Source organism: Crocodylus siamensis, chromosome 2 (genome assembly GCF_052110815.1).
Source record: "Crocodylus siamensis isolate JL-2025a chromosome 2, ASM5211081v1, whole genome shotgun sequence".
Taxonomy (NCBI): domain Eukaryota; kingdom Metazoa; phylum Chordata; order Crocodylia; family Crocodylidae; genus Crocodylus; species Crocodylus siamensis.
Genome location: NC_143396.1, coordinates 86,814,223 through 86,836,616, shown reverse-complemented (window position 1 = coordinate 86,836,616; position 22,394 = coordinate 86,814,223). Strand labels below are relative to the sequence as shown.

Sequence of the window (22,394 nt, the reverse complement as noted above, 5' to 3'; positions counted from 1 at the left end):
AGTGCCTTGTATTTAAGGGGGAGGAGAATGAGAGCAGTCACAGTTGAACTCCCACACAGCAAGAATGTTGGCCTCTGAAAGAGTAGGAATAATTCTGACCAGATTAAGAAACTGAAACTCACATGCATTTCATGTGGGTATTGCACTCTATTTTCTATGTCAAATGGATATCTAAACCCTTTTCTCATCCTGTTAGGTGGCAGTGGCAATCAGCTGAGATCTTATGGCTCCAGACTGTCGGACCTAACCAGTTCCTCCTCTTCTCTTGGAAGTGAGAACAGTAACAAGAATAACAATGCATCACGGACCTATGGGATAGGTGGGGTTTACCTAGAACCAAAAAGGGAAAGAATAATCACAAGAACAATTGGGTAAAGAGAGTTCTAAAAAGGGAGAGGGAGAGTGCCTCTCAAAAGCATAGACAAATACCCAAAACCTCTGCCTAAGTGATCTTTTCTGAAGTTGAGATGGAGGAGGATCTTGTGCAGAAAAGGCTTTGATAATCTGCTTTAATCTTTGTAAGATCTCAGCATATATATTTTTTCATTAACCTTTTAGGAGGGAATAAATCTACATTATCTTGATCACATTTGATCAACTCCTGCGTTTTTTTTCTTGAAAAAGGAATCAGGATTCTATGTTTAGCTAAATGGAGAGGAAGCAGTACTGTATACTTGGAAAAGCAAAATATGAAAATGATTTTAAACCATAAAGCGTATTCAAGATTAATGGCATCATGAAATTAATATCTGTAAATATGCCCTTGTAAATTAATCATATGCGGCAATGTTGGTGCTATATTCTAAGCAAGTGTGAATGGGGGAAGCTCAGTTGGGGTTTCCTTGAAGCTCACTGGTGAATGGCAAATCAAAAATGGAAACTTAATTTATGCACAACTACATGTTCTTGAGTGACCTTTTAACTTAATTGGAAGGTCGTTAATACATTATGTTGTAATAACTTAAGCAAAAAACTCTTTCTGTTCTTATCCAGCATGGCTTAAACCATAGATGGTATCCCAAAGTCTGACAATCTTACATTTTTGGATAAACTTAATCCAAAAAGCCTCACCACAATCCATTTGATGCCTGATATTAACATTATTATATTAATAATGTTATCACTTTACCAAATCCCTCCAAGATTTAGAAGTATGACAGCTTTTGAAAAAGTGGGTGAAAAAATTTAGGCTGACAAAGTGCCTCCAAAATAGTTGAGGAGCCTTCAGCACAGACATTTATGCTTAATGTAGTTTTCGTTTTCTATTTGCAATTCACCCTTGAAGTGTAGCTTTGCAGAGCAGACAAAATTGTGCACAGGAGAGGATCTATGTGGAATTCTGGTATAATCCAGCCACATGCCTATACTCCCTTTAATCTTTGAGAGCATTTAGGTGCATAAATGTGCAAATGTTATTCGTATCAACAAAAGTATTTTTCACATAAAGCTAGAGATCCAAACATACTTGTGACAAACTAGGTTTTGATTCTGTATAGAGAGGGGCAAACTTTTCTAAATACAGATATTTCATGTTGTCACTTTTTTTAACTCTAATCAGAAATAAATACATATTAGATTAAAGGTCCCATTGCATTATTTGTGCCTCACACACTGCTGCTCTCCATGAAATAAATGCTTTCAAAATGTTATGTACTCTAATAACAGTCATACTAAATGTCTATCATGTTTTGAAAATATCTGTAACAAGTATTTTGGTTGCAAACTTGGAATGCCTGATTAACATGATGCTGTTCCTTATGCAGGCTATACTTTGGCTCCTAGTGGCACAGTGGATAACTTTTCAGATTCTGGTCACAGCGAAATTTCTTCCAGATCTAGTATTGTCAGCAATTCCTCTTTTGACTCCATGCCAATCTCGTTACATGATGAGAGAAGACAGAGGCATTCTGTCAGCATCGTAGAAACTAATCTTGGTGTGGGGAGGATTGATAGAAGAACCATGATTGAACCAGATCAATACAGTTTAGGGTAGGAATCTTACATGTTTACACTTAAAAGGATTTTTTTTATGAATGTTTCTCTCCTCTAAAGGAAAATTCTACTTCTTTCATCTAGATCACTATCGCATCTCTTCACATATTTTAGTTCTTGAGAAAATATGTCAGCCTCTTACTACCCTGCACTAATGTGTATAGCACTAACAATAATCACTTCATACTTGTTCTGTATCCTTCAAGACCCATGTGCCCTGGATCAAGGCGGGGCAGGCTGGGGCCAGGAGCTGCACTGGGCTCTTCCGGGGGCTGCGCTTGGGGCATGCAGTGGCTGTGCTGGGAAGGGATTGTGGGGGTTATGGCAAAATTTGGGGTAGCTGCAGCCTCCCCCGTAGCTCTTCTCCCAGCACCACTGCCACCCACCCCAAGCACAGTGTGACCTAGCCATTCCTTCCCATCCCCCACCGGGAAAGGCCCAGCACGGCCCCCAGCCCAAAGCTGCAGCCTGCCCCACCCTGCACAGATCTGGGGGGGCACACCCCCCCATGCCCTCCTGGGGTGCACACAGTGGCAGGAACCACTCCCCCCTCCCTACACCCCCCAGATGAGCCATGGCTCCACCTCACCTGCACTTCACCGTGGCTGGGTGGTGCCTACCCCAGCCCCACTCCCTCACCATGGGGAGCATTAATCTGTCCCCCCATATCCCTTCCCTCCTCTCCACCACACCAGACTTACAAACTGCACACAGCTCTCCAAGTTGCTGGGCTGTGCTCCTCACTGCCTGTGTGCTGCGCTGTAGCTGCACACATGCACGAGCATTAATCAGCCAAATTATCAGCCACATCAGACCAATTTCCACTGTAATCAATTTTCTTTATATTGGTGCCGATCCAATATTGGACCGATGTATCAGTGCACTTCTAGTTATTATGTATCTTTGTTTTGCTGGTAAGAGAGACAGAGTTAAAGAGGTCAAATGATTTGTGCAAACTCAGTGAGAGCCAGCTTTACAACTAGTCAGTATGCAGTTCTCACTGAAGAGGCTTTCATAGGAAAATGCTGATTCATTAAACTCATTGTTTGGCTTCAAACACTTCTAGATTGGATAAATCAAAGCAAGTGAAAATGCTGTGTAGGAACCCTGCTTGGATCTGTGATGAGCTACTGAGTCGCCACTGTACTTCCAGGCAGTGGCAACACGTAGGAGTTGCACTTGCACCCCCTAAGAGCACTGGTGCACCTGCTGACTGGCTGCGCTCGTTGCACAGGCGATGGGCAGGCAGGAGCTCTGGTACCCACCCCCCGCAAGAGCCAGTCGATCGCTGCAGCTGCTCCCCCCAGTGGCTGCAGCCACTCCCGGAAGCAGTTGTAGTGATTGGCTGGAACATTGGCTGCGGGGGTCCCCCAGGCAGCAAGATGGGCCACGGGGACCCCCACCTCCCCATGGTAAGGAGGACTGGTTGCAGGGGAGGCATGTGCCTCCCCAGCTAAGGCGGCATCAGTTCTGGTTCATTCAGCAGTTGCAGGGTCCCAGGCAGCACTATATAGCTTTCAAAATACTATGCTCTAGCGTTTCCAAAACAAAATTTTTGACAATTTGACTTTTGACAAAATCTGACTTGCAAAAGCATACTGGAAAGAAATGGTTTTATTTGTATTTGAAACCAAATCCAAAGTGTCAAAACTTCTCAAAAGGTACAAATCCTGAATTTTGGCTCAGTTGTTTCTTGCTCACCAGTCCTTTGCATAATCCCCATCTGGCATAAGCTATAGGAAATCCAGTCATGTCAGGCAGGATACTTTTATTCTGTACATGTGAACACTGTCTGCCTCTGTTGAAAGCCAATTTCAAGGTTGTGATGTAACCTTTGAATAGAGTCACAGAGCAGGCCACATTTTTGAGATACCTATTTAGTGAGTGCTAGAGACCTTTTGTGTCAAGGATGATCTTAAGAGAAAATGTCCTGTATTCAAAATTGAACATGTCATTAATACTTAGTACAAATTATCTAAGGTTTTCATGGGCATGAAAAGCTGCATTGGTCTCCATCACTTTTTCCCCCTTTACTGTCAAATTCTCTTTGTTTATGAAATAATTAATGTTTCAGTTTTGCCCATTATTTACTGATTAACACTGACTACCTCATTGTAATATCTTTCTTTCTCTTATTCACTGCACATGCAGTTCATATGCACCACTGTCAGAGAACAGAGGCCTGTATGCTGGAGCCACAGTGCTTTCTTCTCCCAGTACAGAGGAGCTATCGCAGGATCAGGGGGATCGAGCTTCACTTGATGCAGCAGACAGTGGTCGTGGCAGCTGGACTTCTTGCTCAAGCGGTTCTCATGACAACATACAGACAATACAACACCAGAGAAGCTGGGAGACTCTTCCTTTTGGACATGCTCATTTCGATAATGCAGGAGATGGGGCAGGATTGTGGGCCTCAGGCAGTCATATGGACCAGATGATGTTCCCCGATCATGGCCCAAAGTATGGCAGGCAGAGTCAAGGTAGGGAGGGCCTTGATCAAGCACAATCCAGAGCAAGCTGGGCATCCTCCACAGGCTACTGGGGCGAGGACTCAGAAGGTGATACAGGTACCATAAAGCGGAGGGGTGGGAAGGATGTATCGATTGAAGCTGAAACCAGTAGCATAACATCTGTAACAGCAGAGGAGACAAAGCCAGCTTCCATGCCTGCTCATATAGCAGTATCATCAAGTAGTGCAAAGGGGCTTATTGGTAAGTTAAGTTTTGTTTACCGGGAAGCGATCTATTAATTTGTATATACTCCTGGATTTTTTGTAGTAATTTTCTTTCAACTGATTTGTTTTTATAGCAAAGCCAGTCACTTCATAGTCTCTTCCAAATTTTATCCTATAACTGAGTGTTTACTGCAAGGGAAAATACAGTTTTATACTGCTTATTCATTCTGAGTATTATTGGCCACTTGTTCTTATTTTGTGAGTGGTCACAAAACATAAAGACATTAATTCAGCTCTAGGTCAGTATGTCGAGATATTAATATAGTTAGTTGCTGTCGTCAAATGTGAATGATTAATGTGGGCCTCAAAGTCTGTATATAGACGCTGCTGGAAATGTGGCCTGATTTCCACCTCCTGCTCCCAAAGGGCTTTGCTTTGCAGGTTCTTGCAATTTTAGTAGTAGTTGTGGATACCTTATCACCTCTAAAACAGGGTCATTTTATTCCCTCAGCCCTCTTCAGTACTTCACACTGCCCATCTCCTAGAATAACTTATGATTGGGTCGGTGCCTCAAACTGAATGTAGATTTGAATTTCCTTAAACCTTGAAAGACAGGTCTTTGCATCCAGGGTATTGGTCATGCCCATCTAATATTGCACCTCTCATTCGTTCAACGTAATGCTAGATGAGAGTTGACAGGTATGATTCCAGCCTGGCTGTCATGTAAAGCAGCCAAGCATTGCACAAGGGGGCCTAGTTCTAAAATATTCAAGCTAATAAAGCTTTAAGAAATGTAAGACTGAAAGCTCCAGTGAAATCTATAGCCAGTCCAGCACCAGTGGAGAAATTGCTCCTGCATTTTTGTACCCCACACACCACTTCACCAGAGAAGCATCAGAATGCAGTTTAGTGGGTTGGGTCAGTTCAATTATATAGGTCTTCTGCACCTGTCATTAAGACATTCATTCAGCTGTAGGTCAGTATGTCGAGATATTAATATAGTTAGGCTGCTGTTTTCAAATGTGAATAGGAAAAGGAGCGAGGTGGGATCAAAGTGAAATAAAGTAATGAAGCAAATTGTGAATGAAGTAGGGTCAACACTATAGTTCAGTCCAAATCAGAGTTCATTTGTTCATTTTAGTTTTGTATCCTGCCCTATCCTAAGACTGACAGTGGTTTAGGCACTAAATGGCAGGAGAGAGATACAGATACCTTATCTTTTCCAAAACACAAAAAGAAGCAATGGGAATGAGGGGGGAAGAGAGGAAAGAAACACATAGCAAAGGAAGAGAAAGCATAAGATTTGGGGCCTGAGCCAAGGGAGAGAACAATAGTGCATTTCATACCGCATTATTTTGAGTAAGTCTTCATAGGAGATGATCACCCCTTAGTCAACTTCTTTTCAAATAATAAATGAAAATGTGCGACAGCTTGAACCAGTCACTTGGGCCATTAACACATCAGTGATGTTAATATTTTCTTGCTGGCATTTAATGTCAATGCTATTGCTTAAATTTCCTTATGAGTTGAAGAGCCAGATCCTCAAAAGGTCTTATGTGCTGAAATCCTACAAAACTACTTTATTAGGTGCCAAATCAAAAATATAGGTTGTAACCTTTGAGGCACAATCCATAAGCTTCCTCTGCTTCTCCAGTGAAGTTCCCTGGAAGTTCACTGGGTGATATAACCACACCTGAGCTGTGGTGAGCAGCTAGGCACCCAAGGGCCACTGAAGCCCACCAAACATTTTCTTACCTCAGGGTTCAATTCTATTTGGGTAAACTGGCCACACCTTCCACAGTGGACCCTGTATAGACCCTGCACAGCTGGACAAGGAGGAGGAGGAGGAGATGATGTTGGTGGTTGCAGTACCCACCCAGCATGTGGTAGACTTAGGTTCAATACCCTGCTCTACCTTGAGGGTATTTGAACTTTAAATTCTGTAAAACATTTAATCCTCCTTTAGATAAGAAACTGGAACTCGGGTGTGTTTTTATTTTACCAGCAAATACTTTATTCATTAGACCCATGGTGCCTGACCTCCTGGACCTATGGGTGGATGAGTGTGCAGGCCAGATCCAACGCTAGGTTGGCACATAGGGTTGGTCACCAGTTGCAATCCTGTGTTGGTCTGGTCCCATGTGCCCAGATCTAGCTGCAGAACAACCTGTGTGCCAGTCCAACTGCACATTGGTACACTGCTGCACAGGGCCATGTTATTTGGCCTGTAGGCCTTTGCACAGGTCTAGAAATTTAGCAGCAGGGAAGGGCAATTAACAGCGTATCTGCTGCCCTACTGGCATATTTCTGGACCTGTAGGGAACCCTGCTGGCTGGAGATTGAGCATCATTGCACAAGAAAAAAGAACTGATGCTCTTTCGGCCCACTGCTTGTGGGGCACTGCATATGCCATAAAACCATTTCAGCAGGTGACATTGAGAGAGCACCGTTGTAGAACAGTTCCTCAGCATTTCCCATTGGCTTTTCAGCACACTAGCTTTTGTGCATCCCATTCTACTTGGGTGTCTGATTTCCCTATGCACTAAATGCAGACAGCCTCACTGCCCAACTTACAGCTGCAGATTCTGCTAGATAGTAAGACACCAAAAGGTTAAGTGATGCGTTGCTGAGCTTTGCACTCTCAAAGATCTAATCTGGAGTGCTCACCTTGATGCCCTCATTCAGTCTGTTTAGATGTTAAAATATTGCTGCAGTTCTTATAGCGTGTCTTCTGAGAGATGGCTAGAAATATGCTCCCTCTTTATCCATTTAATGCATGTTTTTCACTAGCATTTATATAGAACTTGCGTTTCCAAATACCTTATTATAAATATTCTTACAATTATTTTCTGTAAATTGGGATTTATTTTTCCTTCTCATCACTTCAGTCCTCCTCTTAGAAGCCTGTAATTCTACAGAGATTTATGACACATCTTAAAAACATTCAATGTTTTTAATGGCATTTAAATATTCTGGAGATCTTTCCAGTTTAAGTTTCCAGGTATTATTGGTGGCCTGTCCTGTCTGATCTACATTTCTGACATTTGTAGGTAATGTATAGAGATCTTTGCATCCTGAAAAACATAGTATTAGAAACTAGCATAAAATTGGGTAAGCAGAAGGGATTTTTTTTTCCCCACTCAATACCATAGGCATACCCTTGCCATTTCATCTAGCAATTACATATATAATGTATGCCTATGGTACTGAGAATGGGGGAAAAAAAATCCCTTTTGCTTACCCAATTTTATGGGGTATATTTATAGTAGGGCAGCAGATACGCTGTTATATATATATTTTAATGAGATGACTGGACTCCTGTGGTTTGAATTTGTGGCAGCTGCTGCTTTTTCCCCTTGACTGGCAATGTATTAAAACATTAGTCTACTATCGTTGGTCCTGTAAAGGCATTTTATATATGCTTTCTGCACCATGTGTAATTCTGTAAATTGTTTGATTTTTAATATGCAACATGTTGATTTAATGTGTAACTTTTTGCAGGACTGGAGTCCATTTGCTTTATGTACAGTTTAGTATGTAATAAGATATTTTGTCACGTTAAAATCTGGAGGTTGGCTTTTGCATAAGGATTGCCTACATGACAGAAATACAGTCATACTGCACATGCTGTATTTTGCCAACAATGCTGCTTATGATTCCTTTTTCAAGATATTATATTCATTGCATGCTATTTAATACTAGAATCTTCTTCTGTTCGTAAATTGACTCTTATTTGGGTCTACACCTGTTGGACGGATACAAGTTTTGACTGATACAGTTTTATTCTACTTGTACTTGTTTTTCCTCAGCCATCATTTCTAATAGTAGTCTCTTGTTTTTACTGCAGCCCGAAAAGAGGGCCGGTATCGAGAACCACCTCCAACTCCTCCTGGTTATGTAGGAATACCTATTGCTGACTTTGCGGAAAGCATTTCCCATCCTGCCAGAAAACCTCCAGATTACAACATAGCACTTCAGCGGTCTAGGATGATGGCACGAACCTGTGAGAGCCATGGGACTTCAACTTCGCAACAGCAGTCACATGGCCATTCAGCTAGCAGGCCTGTGAACAAACCTCAGTGGCATAAACCAAATGAGTCAGACCCACGTCTGGCTCACTATCAGTCCCAAGGGTTTTCCACGGAAGAGGATGGTAAATTCCTAATCATACTTTCCAAATATTGAGCAAGATTTACATTTTAAAAGGACACTGGCACTTTTTCATACCCTGGAGTTTGCCTGGGTAGAAGCTATGTCTTACACACGCACACAAGCATGTAGAGAGAGAAATTCTTGCAATAAAGTAATGTTGCTTTATCACCTCCATTTTAAAAACGTCTTTGATCTTTCTTTTTGTTAATGGCACAGTGGCTAAATTAATTCAAAGCTGTGGTGTTTAAGGAAGTTTTACGTGCAGTTTTTAGTGAGTTGAACCTTACAGTTGAGCATAGCAAAACTTTTAATTTCATAAAAGTGCTGCCTCATATTTTTCATGTGCATGCAACTGGGCGAGTATATCACTTTACCTTCAGAAATGTTGATGTTTCCAGTACGGAAAGCTAACCAGCCACTTCAGCTGCAAGACGTGTTTTGATTTGGGTTTTTTTGTTGTTTTTTAATGGCATTAGGAAAGAAAGTGATTTCTGGCCAACAACATCCAAGGAAGGTCACAAGATACCTCACTAAGCAGTTAGAAATTTAGAAGCTTTTGGCTGAATGCTGTATTCCTCAGGAGGGCAAAGACAAGTTCACCTCAAGTAAAACAGTCAAAGCTAGTTCGCTTCATTTACAACAGCAGTTTATACCTGAGATTATTTAAGTACATAATTTTTACAGAGGGATGACGACTTTGAACACCAGTAAACTTTGGTTATGAGCAGCTTTTGTTTTAAAGGGGTTACAACTCATTTCCCCCTCTTTTCTTGTGTTTGCAGAAGATGAGCAAGTCTCCGCTGTTTAAGAACTGGGGTTTTTCTGGATCCAGAGTGAGCCACCTTAAAGGAGAGCACAAGAAGATGTCCCTAGAACAGGAGCCTTGGAACTATAACTAAAGGATGGTGGACCTATTTGCCTCCTTCCCTGCCTTAAAGCAGCATGGGGCTTCTTCTCCCCCTTCCTCCCCCTTCTCCCTTGCATGTGAAATACTGTGAAGAAATCGCCCTGGCACTTTTCAAACTGTGTTGCTTGAAATGCACAGTGCAGCAATCTCCAAGCTACCACTGTCGCTGTCTGCCACATCACACAGTATCATTCCAAATTCCAAGATCATCACATCAAGATGATTAATTCTGGCTGCACTTCCCAATGCCTGGAAGGGTTTTTTAATCTTTTGTTTAGATTTTAATCACAATCCTAGCACTTAGTCTCATTGGGATAATGAGATAAGCTAGTTGTCAAACTACATTTGGCCTTTAACCTACAAAGAGAAAAATTCATTGAAATCCTTCAAGGACACAGTGCTTGTTTGCTTGTTTACAATGCCTTCGTTACAATTCTGTATATTTGTGTTCTGACAGCAAATGTTACAGCTGCATCGTAAGTACAGTATTATTTCATACCTTTAAGTAGGGTTGCCAGCCTGGGCTCCTAGATGCCAGCCTGGGCTCCTAGAAACAAAATGAGTATCACATGGCAGAGTATGGCAGAATGGAAGGCAAGGGTTGTGAGACAAACTGAGCTCCACTTTTAAAGTGCCCCGCCCTGGACTCTTCAAAAGTGTACATTTTTTTGAATTACTGGTATTGTCAGCTGGCTTTGTGTAAATGCAGTGCTTGCGAGTATCCAGTGGAGAAAAACAGGGCACTGTGTCCCATACCTGTGCCTTGTGGAATACAGGATGGCATACTGCAGAAAGTGTCCCATTTGAATGAGACAGATGGCAACCCCACCTTTAAGTTATTGTCATGCGCGCTCTCTCTCTCTCGCTCTCTCTCTCTCTCTCTCGCTCGCTCTCTCTCTGTCTTTTACTATGATTAGAAGCATAGTTTATTTTAAGAGAAAAATTAACTGGATAATATTGCAGTGAAGGCAAGCTGGGATGTCACAGCTGCTGTCAGCTGTTTAATACTGATCTAATACTCTCCCTTTATTGACTTGGCATTAGGGAATAAACAAGCCTTTAAATAATGACAAATAATGAGTTTAGATTTGCCAGCCTTTGCAATGCAGAAATAGTCACAACTGTTAATGGCTTTATGGAACACTGCATGTGTAGAGAAGGCCAACGTGTAGCAATCACCTGCTCACAGCTGCTATTAACCCTATAATGACTGAAATGACCCTTCCCCTCTATTTTTGTGTTGTTTTTGCACAGACTCCGGAAAAGTGAAGGCTGCCATTCCGAGTAGTACTCAAATGTGAGGAACTGCTGGTCTTGGATTTTTTTGTTTCCATTGAACTCAGCTGATCATATTGATCAGTAGATAAACGTAAATAGCTTCAACTTTTAAAGATCAAATTGCAGTGTTTTTTCACTGTATCAAAAATGTCAGTGCTTTATTTAATTCTCTCTCCTGTAATCATGGCTTTTGTCTATTTGCTTATATATCACATTGTCAATTATGCATTTGTAATTTTACTTGTAATATGCATTATTTGCCAGTTTTATTCTCTAGGCTATGGACCTCGTGTGCATATAGAAAGAAAGAAACCTAGCTCTATCACAAGTTGCACAAATGTTATATAAGCATTAAGTAATTGTAGACCATAGGACTGCTAATCTCAGTTCGCTCTGTGATGTCAAGTGCAGAATGTACAATTAACTGGTGATTTCCTCATACTTTTGATACTACTTGTACCTGTATGTCTTTTAGAAAGACATTGGTGGAGTCTGTATCCCTTTTGTATTTTTAATACAATAATTGTACATATTGGTTATATTTTTGTTGAAAATGGTAGAAATGTACTATGTTTATGCTTCTACATCCAGTTTGTATGAAGCTGGAAAATAAATAAATATAACATTAATGAAGTCCACATTGATTTTTACATATTTTGTGTTCTACGTACTTGAACAAATTTAGCTATGAAAAGAATTTACTTCTATGTGTATGAATATTAAAGGGATACTGCCAAGTAATGAGGTGTAAAGTTGGTGTGGAGTTTTTTTTAACCTACGTTTTTGTTGCTTAAATTCTGAAAATTCTTCATTTCACTGCTCAACTATAATGGACGATATTTGGTGGCTACCCTGCCTCAGCAGCAGTTAGAGGTAGAAAATGAGCTGATTGTCCCTACAGAACCTGTGGGGCATAAGTAATATAAATGTTGACTTTATTTAATAGATTTCATAGACATTAGGGACTGGAAGGGACCTCATGAGATCATAGAGTCCAACCCCCCTGCCAGAAGCCAGAAGTCTGCAGGGATCAAATGATCCCAGCAAGATAAACATCCAAATGCCTTGTGAATGAGTCCCGAGTAGGTGTTTGCACCACCTCTGGGGGGAGTCTGCTCCAGACATTGGACACTCAGACTGTGAAGACATTTTTCCTTACGTTGCGTCTGAATCGGCCTTCCATAAGTTTGTGGCTGTTGGACCTAGTTATCCCCTGGGGAGCCCTGGTGAACAACTGTTCTCCCAGATCCTGATGACTACCCTCCCCCACCTCCCCGCCATATACTTCCCTACCCCCGCTGTATTCTTATAGGCAGCCACCAAGTGCCCCCGAGCCTTCTCTTCACCAGGCTGAAGATTCCCATGTCCCTCAGCCTCTCCTCATAAGGCTTGCTCTCCTGGGATTTGATCATATGGGTGGCTCTCCTCTAGACTCTCAAGCCTATCCACATCCCTCCTGAAGTGGGGGGCCCAAAACTGGACACAGTACTCTAGCTGCAGCCTCACCAACGCCAAGTAAAGCAGGAGGATGATGTCTCTGGTTTTGCTTAAAATGCATTGGTAGATGCATGCCAGAGTTTGGTTTGCTCTGTTGGCCATGGCGTCGCATTGCAGGCTTATGTTCATCTTGTGGTCAATCAAGACCCCCAGGTCCCTTTTGGTTGCCCTGCTAATGAGCATAGCACCACCAAGCCTATAAGTATGATGCTGTTTGTTTGTCCCAAGGTGGAGTACCCTGCATTTTTCTACATTGAATGCCATTGGGTTATGGTCTGCCCACTTGGCAAGTATGTCCAGGTCAGCCTGTATCCCCAGCCTGTCCTCCAGCATGACCACCTTCCCCCATAGTTTAATGTCATCCATGAACTTTGCCAGCCTGGATCTGATGCCTGAATCCAGGACATTAATGAAGATATTGAAGAGTACCGGCCTGAGCACTGAGCCCTGAGGGACTCTACTGGTGCCACATTGATTTGTACCCATCAACTAGTAACCTTTGGGTCCAACCCTAGAGCCAGTTCCCCAGCCGTCAGACATTGAGATGGCCAAGACCACAGTTCCCCAGCTTAGTCTTGAGGACATCATAGGAGACAAAGTCAAAGGCCTTCTTGAAGTCCAGATAAAGAACATCAACCATGTCTCCCTTGTCCAGGCAATGCATTACCTGGTCATAGAACGAGATGAGGTTGGTCAGGCAAGACCTTCCAGTAATAAAACCATGTTGGCTGGCATTCAGTAGGTTGCCTTCTGTTAGCCTGTTGCAGATGGATCCCTTGATAATTTTCTTCAAGATCTTTCCAGGGATGAACGTCAGACTGATAGGTCTGTAATTCCCTGGCTCTTCTTTCTTCCCTTTCTTGAAGATTGGGACCATGTTGGCTCTTTTCCAGTCTTCTGGTACATCACCCAGATGCCACAAGCTTTCAAATATCTTGGCCATAGGGCGTGCTATTATGTCTGCCAGCTCTTTTAAGACTCTGGGGTGTAAGCTGTCTGGGCCTGTGGATTTATGGATGCCAAACCTCTCGAGGTGTTCTCCCACTTCATCTACGTCAATTTTGGGCCTATCTCCCAAGCCCCGGTTGCTTTGCGTGCTGTCTGGCAGAGTAACCTCTTGGGTGGGTGGAAAACAGACACAAAGTAATTGTTTAGGAGATTGGTCTTTTCTTGTGCACCAGACATCAGCTGTCCTGTTTGATCTTGCAGGGGGCCAGAGCTGCTTTTGTTCTTCCTTTGACTTCCCACATATCTAAAGAATGACTTTATTTTTGATTCCAGTGGCTAGCCTGAGTTTGGTTGCTGCCTTGCCTTATCTGGACTACTCCCTACAGGTATAGGCTAGTGCTGAGTAGTCGTCCTTGGTGATGATTCCAGTTTTCCATCTGGTGTAAGCTTCTCTTTTTTGTTTCAGGAGACCCAGAAGCTCACTGTTGAACTAAGGGGATTCCTCTGCCCTCTGACTCCATTTCCAGTGGGACAGGATGGTCTTCCCTTGTGCATTTAAGGATTGAGTTCCTTAGACACAACCGTTCCTCATGGACTCTCCTTCCTAGGGAGCCATAGTCCTTTAAGGTGTCTGACTAACCAGTCTCCTGAGTTTGTGGAAGTCAACTTTCCTAACACTGAGGATTTCTGTTTTACTGAGGAATTTGCACACCCTGCATTGGTGACAGTAACCGTTCTGATTACTTTCTCTGTCCAAGTTTGCCCTCGATCCTCAGGTCACTCACCAGATCATCTCCTTTAGCCAAAACCAGATCCAGCAGTGCCTCTCCCCTAGTTGGCCCATAGACTGCTTGCATTAGGTACAGGTTGTCAGTGCAGGTGAGGAAGTTATGCGACTGGTCAGACCTGACTGTGTGCTCATCCCACAAGATGTCAGGGAGGTTGAAGTCTCCCATGATGATCATACATCAGGAATGTCCAGCCTTGGCCAGTTCCCTACTGAATTTGAGATCCAGTTCTTCTTGGTTAGGAGGTCTGTAATAGAGTAGTATAGACTGATATAGAGTATATGCCATTCCCCATGTTCCCCCCCATATTTTAACCCAGAGGGTCTCAAGGTGCCCTCCATAGTTAATGAATTCAGTTTGAAGGGAAGTGTACTGCTCCTTGACATGGATAGCTCTACACCCCCACCCTTTTTCCCAACACGATCTCTCCTGTAGAGGGTGTAGCGTTCTATACATACCGATCAGTCATAGGAGGAATCCCACCAGCTCTTCATTATCCCTACGAGGTCATAATCATCGGTCAGGAGAAGGGCCAATGTTCTATAAGGAGAAGGACTTAATACAGTATAAGGCATGGAGTAAGGAATCCAGGTGTGCAAAAGTTGGGGTGGAGGAGTAGCATGAAAATGAAGCATTCATTACCTTCAAGTTTTTAAATACATACCATGAGTATTGAAGATTTTTCAGATGGCATCCCTTCTTACTTTTGTTTAATGCATGACATTTAATTAGGTTTTTCCTGATAATTATCTATTTGTGTAGCATACAGGAAACAGGTTTAAAATATCCATACTTAACCCATTCTTTGGCTTTCGGGTAGAGTTGTTTTAAGTTCCTATGTTAATGTTTGAAAATGTCCTTTTGAAAGAAAAGAAAGAAACATTATTTGTTTAGATTTCTGTTGTGACCTTTCACATGCCTACACTCAAGTTCTTATAAAAGTGATGAACAGATAAAATATACAGTGCCAGCTTTTGAATGGGGATATAAGAATCACAAATGATCATTACTATTACTTTTCACTTTTCTGGGACATTTACCACTTTGAGGCGAGAAATTTTAGGTAGGGTTAGATTTTAGGGATTGTGTTAATCTATCTCTCATGCCTCTGGGTATTATTATGATTACACTGCCCTTTAGTTCAATTAATAGAATGCATTTTCATTCAGTTCTTCTTAAATCTCTCCCATGCAAATTTATTCTTTGGGAATATTATGTACATATCCTGCATTCTGAGAGATTTTCTTTTATGACAGCTATTCCTCCCCTTCCCACACCCCCTCCCAGCTGGTTGGATGGTGTGTGTGTCACTTGTCATGCACTTTTCTTCACCAGGAGTCAGCAGTCTTTTGCCAGCATGGGAAAGAGCTTGCAGTTGGTCATGGTTGCAGGCTGGAAGTCTCAACCCACCTGGACTGGCCAGCTGCCTGCACTTGCACTTCCCTCACTTGGAATCTGCAGTGAGAGTAACATGGAGCAGCAAGCTCTGTTACAGAGAGTAATGCTGCAGAAGGGATGGGCAGCTCAGTGCAGCTCTGTACCCCTGATCTCCCATGCCATATCAGACCTTTTTATTGGTCTACATACTTTACAGCCTGCTCTGTTGGGTGGTATCCGCAGCCCTCTAATTGTGTCCTGTGCCTTTCTTCTACACGGTATGTTTAGGACAATTATTAAACAGGTAGAAGAGTGAAATTGGTATGCAAATGTGATCCAAAACTGCTGCCGTGTTCACTAAGGCAGGGGTGTCAAAAATATGGTCCACAGGCTGCATTCAACCTGTGGAATTGTAACACTGGTCTACTAGTAGTCTGTGAAAGTGCACTGTTCTTCAGCTCTGCACTGCTATGTGCCCCTGACACTTTGACTGGCCAGACCTCCGTGCCTCCAGGCAGCAGCACAGAGCTGGTGGTGTACAGCTGCTTGAATGTGGCTTCATGCAGCTGCATGCCTTTGACTCCATTCTGTTGACTGGTGATGAGCTCTGCCCAGTTGGCAGTACCAGTGGTGTGCAGCAGCATAGGTCTGGGGGCATGCATCTGCACAGAGCTGCATTCTTGCAGCAGGGAGCTGGGGGCAGGCATCCCCCAATGGGGCCAAGGACCTGTGGCAGTTTGGAGCTCCAGCCAAATGTGGCTCTCAACCACTGCATGCCTCTGGCTTCTCAGGGGCATGTGTCCCCCCAGCTGTACACTGCAATAGTGAGGCTCCATGACACTGCACACCCCTGAGCCACAGGAGCTTCCATTGTCTAGATCTGGTCTACAGTGAGTTTGTCACCCCGTGCACTAAGGGATAGCTTTTGGCACGGCAGCCAAGAAATGACTTGCCTCAGAATTAGAAGCTTTGATGTATGGTGATGTATAAAAGAGAACAAATACTAAGTTCAGTGTACTCCTAATATGTCTGTTTTCAGTGGGCTCTATTTGATGCCTTGTAATTAGTGATTCCAATGGGTAGAGTGAACTATTGACTTCTGCTTCCCCCGTTCCTGTGCACTCATTTAAAAAGGCACCTGGCATCCCAGATCCAAGACCTGGGGATGTCCCTGGGAATAGGGCAGGGGGTATTTGGGTTTGGGGCTTGGAGCTGCCCTCAACCTGGTATTGCCAGCTAGGCAGAGGGAGTAGCTTTGTATTGGCCCCCAGGACTGCCCTGTGCCAGATCCCAATGCTAAACTGAGTGTAAGGCTCTGTGTCCCAGACCCTGGAGTTGCCACATGCCCTGAAGCTCATTGGGACCTGGCACCTCAAAGGTGTCCTACAGCCCCTGCTGGGCTTCACTTTCTGATGATGACAATCACCTGATTGAACCTACATGTTCAATTTATGATACCATACAATCCAGCCATAAAGATGTTCCACATTTTTTGTGGAATACCTTTGTGGCTTGTTTTCCTTTTTATGGTGCCATAAATGCAATGACTACATAGCATGTTTCTGTTTAACGCTAATAGAAATATGCCATATGAAGAAAAATGCCTGACTCACAAGTTATGCACGCACATCACCAAACCAACCACCAAATCAACTGTGGGGGGGAGAATCACTGTAAAACAAATAAAAAGCAAATTGTAAGATGCTCAGTATTTCCCAAGAACAAACTTGCTGGGGAGAGATTAAAAAGAGATTAACGTGGGTTAACACATTAATAGCACCATAAATGTAGTAAGTGCCAGTGACCTTAGATTGTAAACTTTCAGAGGAAGGGAATATCTTTTTGTATATGTTTATACGGTGCCTGGCACAATGAGAACCCCAGTTCTCGATTTAGAGCTTACAGGCTGACTGCAGTATAAATAATGTAAGTGAGCGACAGGGAAACAAATCTGATTTCAAGAGAGAAAAAGATCATTAAGGGCTATTGTTCCTGAATGCTTTCACTATATTTTGTTTGTTTTTGCAGAAGAGGAGAATCATCCTATTTTGGGGTCACGGAGAGTCAAATCCTTTACTTGTATTTCAGTGCCTTTTGGAGCGTCAGGCTCTCTTGAATTTTCTTTGTAGCCATAGCAGTTAGTTTCAGAGAGAACTTGTCATCATCAGAAAGTACTGATGCCATTTCTCACTGATTTTTCTGGGGCAATTCTATTTGGAGAAACATACATTACGTACATTGTAAGTTGAATCCGTAATATTTGATCCATCTAAAACAGATGATGAAAAGTGTTACTTAAAAAGCCTAAGAACATGCCACACATAACTTAGGAAATGTTACACATTACCCTGGATTTCCTGTGCGTTCTAGTGCAGGTCTGTGGAGGAGGCAATCACCTCTAGGGAAGGAGTCATGATCTACTTTACAAGTATTAGTACTGGTAAGTGTCTTGCTTGTCATATAGTGAGACATCATCAAGACATTCAAAGTCAAGTCCTGTTTAATGTTCAGTGCGTGACATTGATATGCTGAGACTGAGGGTCTGGACCTTGTCTCTCAAGATTTCTTAGCTATGAAATGGGGCTCATCCAATAGAAGGTGTTACCAGTAAGAGGTTCCTAGTGCATTTTTGTTATCCCTGCCTAGATAACCATTTAAATACTAGCACTCTTGTGCCTTTTCCGCTGCTTCTTGAGTGAGGGATCCCAATAAATTAGGTTCATTATTAAAATGTAATTGAAGCTAGTTATATTTGTTTGAAACAAAAATCTGCAGCTATAAGCTTTTCCAGGCAATAGAACAAATAAGCTGTCAACTTTTTCATTGTGTTTTTTATGTAGTGACTGCCATTGAAAACCAAGATGCAGCTAATTGCCAGAGCAGCATCTGAGATGCTGGTTATTTCTTAAACTTATGATGAGAGACCAGAGAACCTGTTAAATGCAAGGATGAGATCTACCCACCCACTAACTCTAGCCATATGTTATACAGCCTAAACAAACTCTCATTTTTTGGTTTACAACTGGCCATCTTCCTTGGCTACTCATTTAAATGCATGTTCTCTGCCAGTTGCTATTGATATACCTCACATTGCCAGTTCTTCCATGTTTCTTGTTTGTTGAAAGTGTGGTCTTGACTTTTGCATTTCAGGCCACTATAAAAGTTACCTTAAAACAGTAGACTTTCCTTGGAAAAACCCTGCTATTTGCACCACCTTTTTATGACTTCATAAAAAAGCTCTCCTGATAGCTCTTGGTTTAAATTCCTTTTTTCTTGTTTGGATAACTTACTTTGTTTCTTCTTCTGAATCCTTAAATGAATACATTCTTCTGTGTTCTAATTTTCTAGGAAAGAGCTTTCCTTCTTGCAATACTATCATTGCTTAACCAGTGAGACAGTAGGCACATCTACACAAGACATTTACTGCAGAGCTGCTTAATTAGCTCTACAGTAAAGTCTCCATGTCTACACATGTGGCCTTATTAGGTCTCAGTAAACTGATAAATAGTGCTGTAGGTTAAAATGCAAATGCTTTTCTTCAGTGGTGTTTATTTACCGCTCAGCAGCACACATGTAGATGCTGACAGGGCTGGATGGGGCACAAGGTTGCTTCAGTATAGGGGCTTTCTGCTGGCTAGCCCCACACTAAAGCACTCTTGTGCCCCAGCCAGGCCCTCTACAGCACATTGAGCTGGGTTGGAGCAGCCCTGGGCTGGCAGGCTGACCCCCAGGGCTCCCTGCCAGCTGAAGCGCCTCCACTCTGGCTCAACATGCTGCATTCCTGGGCGCACAGGTAAAAGTGGCACCTGGGAGCAATAAACTCCAGCGGCCTATTTGCTGGAGTTTATTGTATCATATTAAATGCATGTGTAGATGTACCCAGTGTGTACCAATACAACACTATATATTTTCTTTCTTTTATTTTTCTGGTGCTACCCTTTGCCAGAAATACAGGTGACCCTCGCCATTCGCGGGAGATACATTCCCATGATCCCTGTGAATGGCAACATCAGTGAATAGGGCACTGCGTTCAGAAGCCGGGGGGGGTGGCGGTGCACGGCTCCAGTGGCAGCAGCAAGCACGGAGCTCCCAAGGATCTCTGGTAAGTGTTTTAAAATGTATTTAAAGTGCGGGTTCAGCATTCATGAATAGTTGAAACTGCGAATGCTGAACCCGCGAATACCAAGGGTTTCCTCCAGTTAAAGACTAAGTATAAATCAGGCATGTTTTAAACACTTTCTTTCTGCTAGCCACAGAAGTATTCCAGGATGTAGTTCCCAGTTGCAGCTGATCACCATGGTTGAACATATTCCACAGTCTCTGGCACGTTCACTCATTTCAGGCTCATTATAATGTTGAGGGCATTACAGATTATGAGGAATCTGGTGGAACCTACAATAATCCTGCTTTCTCCATGAATTCCATAGAATAAATCTAACTTCCAAGTCACTATTAAAGAGATTCAACAAAACCAGAGTTAAGACAAACTCCTAAAGGACCGCACTTGATTCTTCCTCCCAGTTAAATACTGGTCTTTTGAGTGGTCTTTTAGCATAATTATCCAGCTAGTTATGTACCTACTTTACAGCAGTTTTCTCTACACTGTATTTCTTTGTTTTACTGATGAGACTATCATGGGAGACAACATTGAAAGCTCGCATTTATGTTATCTTGACCACTCTGCTTGTTGGGATATTTACAACATTGTTGAAGTGTGGATATAAAAACAGCATTGCAAAGTCAGTAACATATGCTTCAAGATATTTGGGGGCTTTTAAAAAATGTTCTCTGGTGCTTTCTACTGTAGTGCTTTCTCATTTTTAACATACCAGTCCAACTTTGATAGCAGCCTTTAACTACTTGAAGGGTAATTACAAAGTGGATGGAGTTAGTTCTCCATGGTGGTGGATGATGGAACAATGGTCTCAAGTTGCAGCAAAGGAAGTTTAGGTTGGATATTCAGAAAAACTTTCTCACACGAGGGGTGGTGAAGCACTGGAATGGGTTACCTAGGTGGTAGAATCTCCATCCTTGGAGGTTTTTAAGGCCCAGCTCAACAAAGTCCTAGCTGGAATAATTTAGTTGGGGATGGTCCTGCTTAGAGTAGGGGGTTGGATTAGATGACTTCCTGAGATCCCTTCCAACCGTAATTTTCTATGACTCTTAAGTTTATGTGTGCAAATGCTATGGCGAGACATTAGGTACTGGTCTCCTATCAAGGACTGTAGCTTATTTTGTGAATGCTATGGAAGCTGTCAGCAGACCTTGGAGTGATGGCCTGGCAGCTTCTCACTGATAACAGGCTGTATGGTTTCTCCTTCATCTATATCACAGTATATGTGAAAGTTTTCAGCTCCTTGATATGTGCTATGGCTTCATGTTGAGTTAGTCTTGTCCCTCTTGCATCTTTTATCCAGTTAGTACTCCTCACAGTTCTTGCATGACTGAGTCTAGGAGGAAATTCTTAATAGTTTGGCAAATCCTAATGGTCTCTGAACTAACTTAATAGGTCTAGGCATCTGCTTTAATGATTTTGAGGTGGGTAGGGAGGGAGACTGTAGTCATAGTTCTTGGTAAGTCAGAAAATGCCCTATGTATGATATTGCATGCAATTATCTCTCCTTCAGTAATCCCTCATAGTCAAGGTTGATTGTTTCCAGGATTGTGTTATCTTTGTTTCTGAAGATGGATGATGAGGCTGATATGGGATCGACAAACTCTGCTGCAACTTGGGCCTGTTTCCATGTGGAGTGGGTGGCTCCAGATTCTTGATTCAGTCTGTGACATGCTGTTGCTGCTGCTCCCATTTTTCTGTCTCCTGTTGTTGTTGTAAGGTTTCAAAGTACCTCAAACATTTCTCTCCTTCTGTTGCTGCCAGATAGATGAGATGGAAGTCATGCCTTGCCATAAGTTCAGCCATTCTGCATCTGCTTCTATACCCCAGAATATCATTAGCAGTAGGGCTCTGCAAAATTTTGGCAGCTGTTTCGTTTCATTTTGGATTTGGACATTCTGATGGTCGAAACATCGAATCCGAAACAAAATGCAGGGCTCTGAAACGAAACGGACCATCTGAAATACTTTGGAAATTTTCCAAAATGATTTGGATGCTCCTGAAATGTTTCAGAGCTGTTTTAGGGATAGGTTTGCAGGGAAAGAGGGAGGGGGAGGAGGGTGGGAAAGGACTGCTCTGATACTGACATCCATAGCTGGTCATTGGCCACTGGCCAGTGACAGCCATCTGTCCCTGAGGTCCCTTCCAACCCCAGTGCTGGGGAATTGAACCAGGGGATGGCAAATGCAGCTGGGGGAATGTTCAGGTCTCTGAACAGTCCCTGGTTTGATTCCCCAGTTCCCTGATCTTTCCCCCAGCTCTCTCATCATTTCCCCTGGCTCTTCCTGGGGAGTGCAGGCTCCTGGGTGATGTGGGATGACAGCAGGCTGCTGCTGCCACCTGGGGATGGCAGTGGCAGCTCTGGGCTTTTTCCCCAGGCATCAACAGCAGTTTGCTGAAAACCTTGCATGCAGATCAGGGCTGCACCTCCTGGGAAAAGCTGGGGGAATTATTAGAGAGCTGGGGATCGAACTGGGAGCTCCAGCTGACTGCTGGAGCTGCCCTGGACAGCGTGCAGCACCGTGCCAAACTACACTGCACCCACGCCATGAGGCCACACAGGTACCAGGTGGGGGGAGACAATCCCCGCTGCCCCTTACCGCCGCATGCTGCATGGTGGGGCTTTGCCACAAGTGCCCACAGGCTCCCGATTGCTGCTGCTGCAGC

General features: G+C 43.0%; 1 protein-coding gene across 15 annotated transcripts in view; it reads left to right on the top strand.

Annotated features, from left to right (window-relative positions):
* The window catches only part of RAPGEF2 (Rap guanine nucleotide exchange factor 2), a 309,133-nt gene extending 297,501 nt beyond the window's left edge, over window positions 1-11,632 (top strand). For 7 of the 15 annotated variants that reach the window (XM_090036273.1, XM_090036269.1, XM_090036266.1 and 4 more), the window contains 5 exons: window positions 197-319; window positions 1,764-1,989; window positions 4,144-4,703; window positions 8,514-8,819; window positions 9,601-11,632. In XM_090036273.1, the coding sequence (XP_089892399.1) occupies window positions 197-319; window positions 1,764-1,989; window positions 4,144-4,703; window positions 8,514-8,819; window positions 9,601-9,626 (1,241 nt within the window). In that variant the 3' untranslated portion in view covers window positions 9,627-11,632. The remainder of the gene's footprint in view (window positions 1-196; window positions 320-1,763; window positions 1,990-4,143; window positions 4,704-8,513; window positions 8,820-9,600) is intronic. The other 8 variants (XM_090036271.1, XM_090036272.1, XM_090036270.1 and 5 more) reach the window with 3 other exon arrangements.
* The last annotated feature ends 10,762 nt before the right edge of the window (window positions 11,633-22,394 follow it).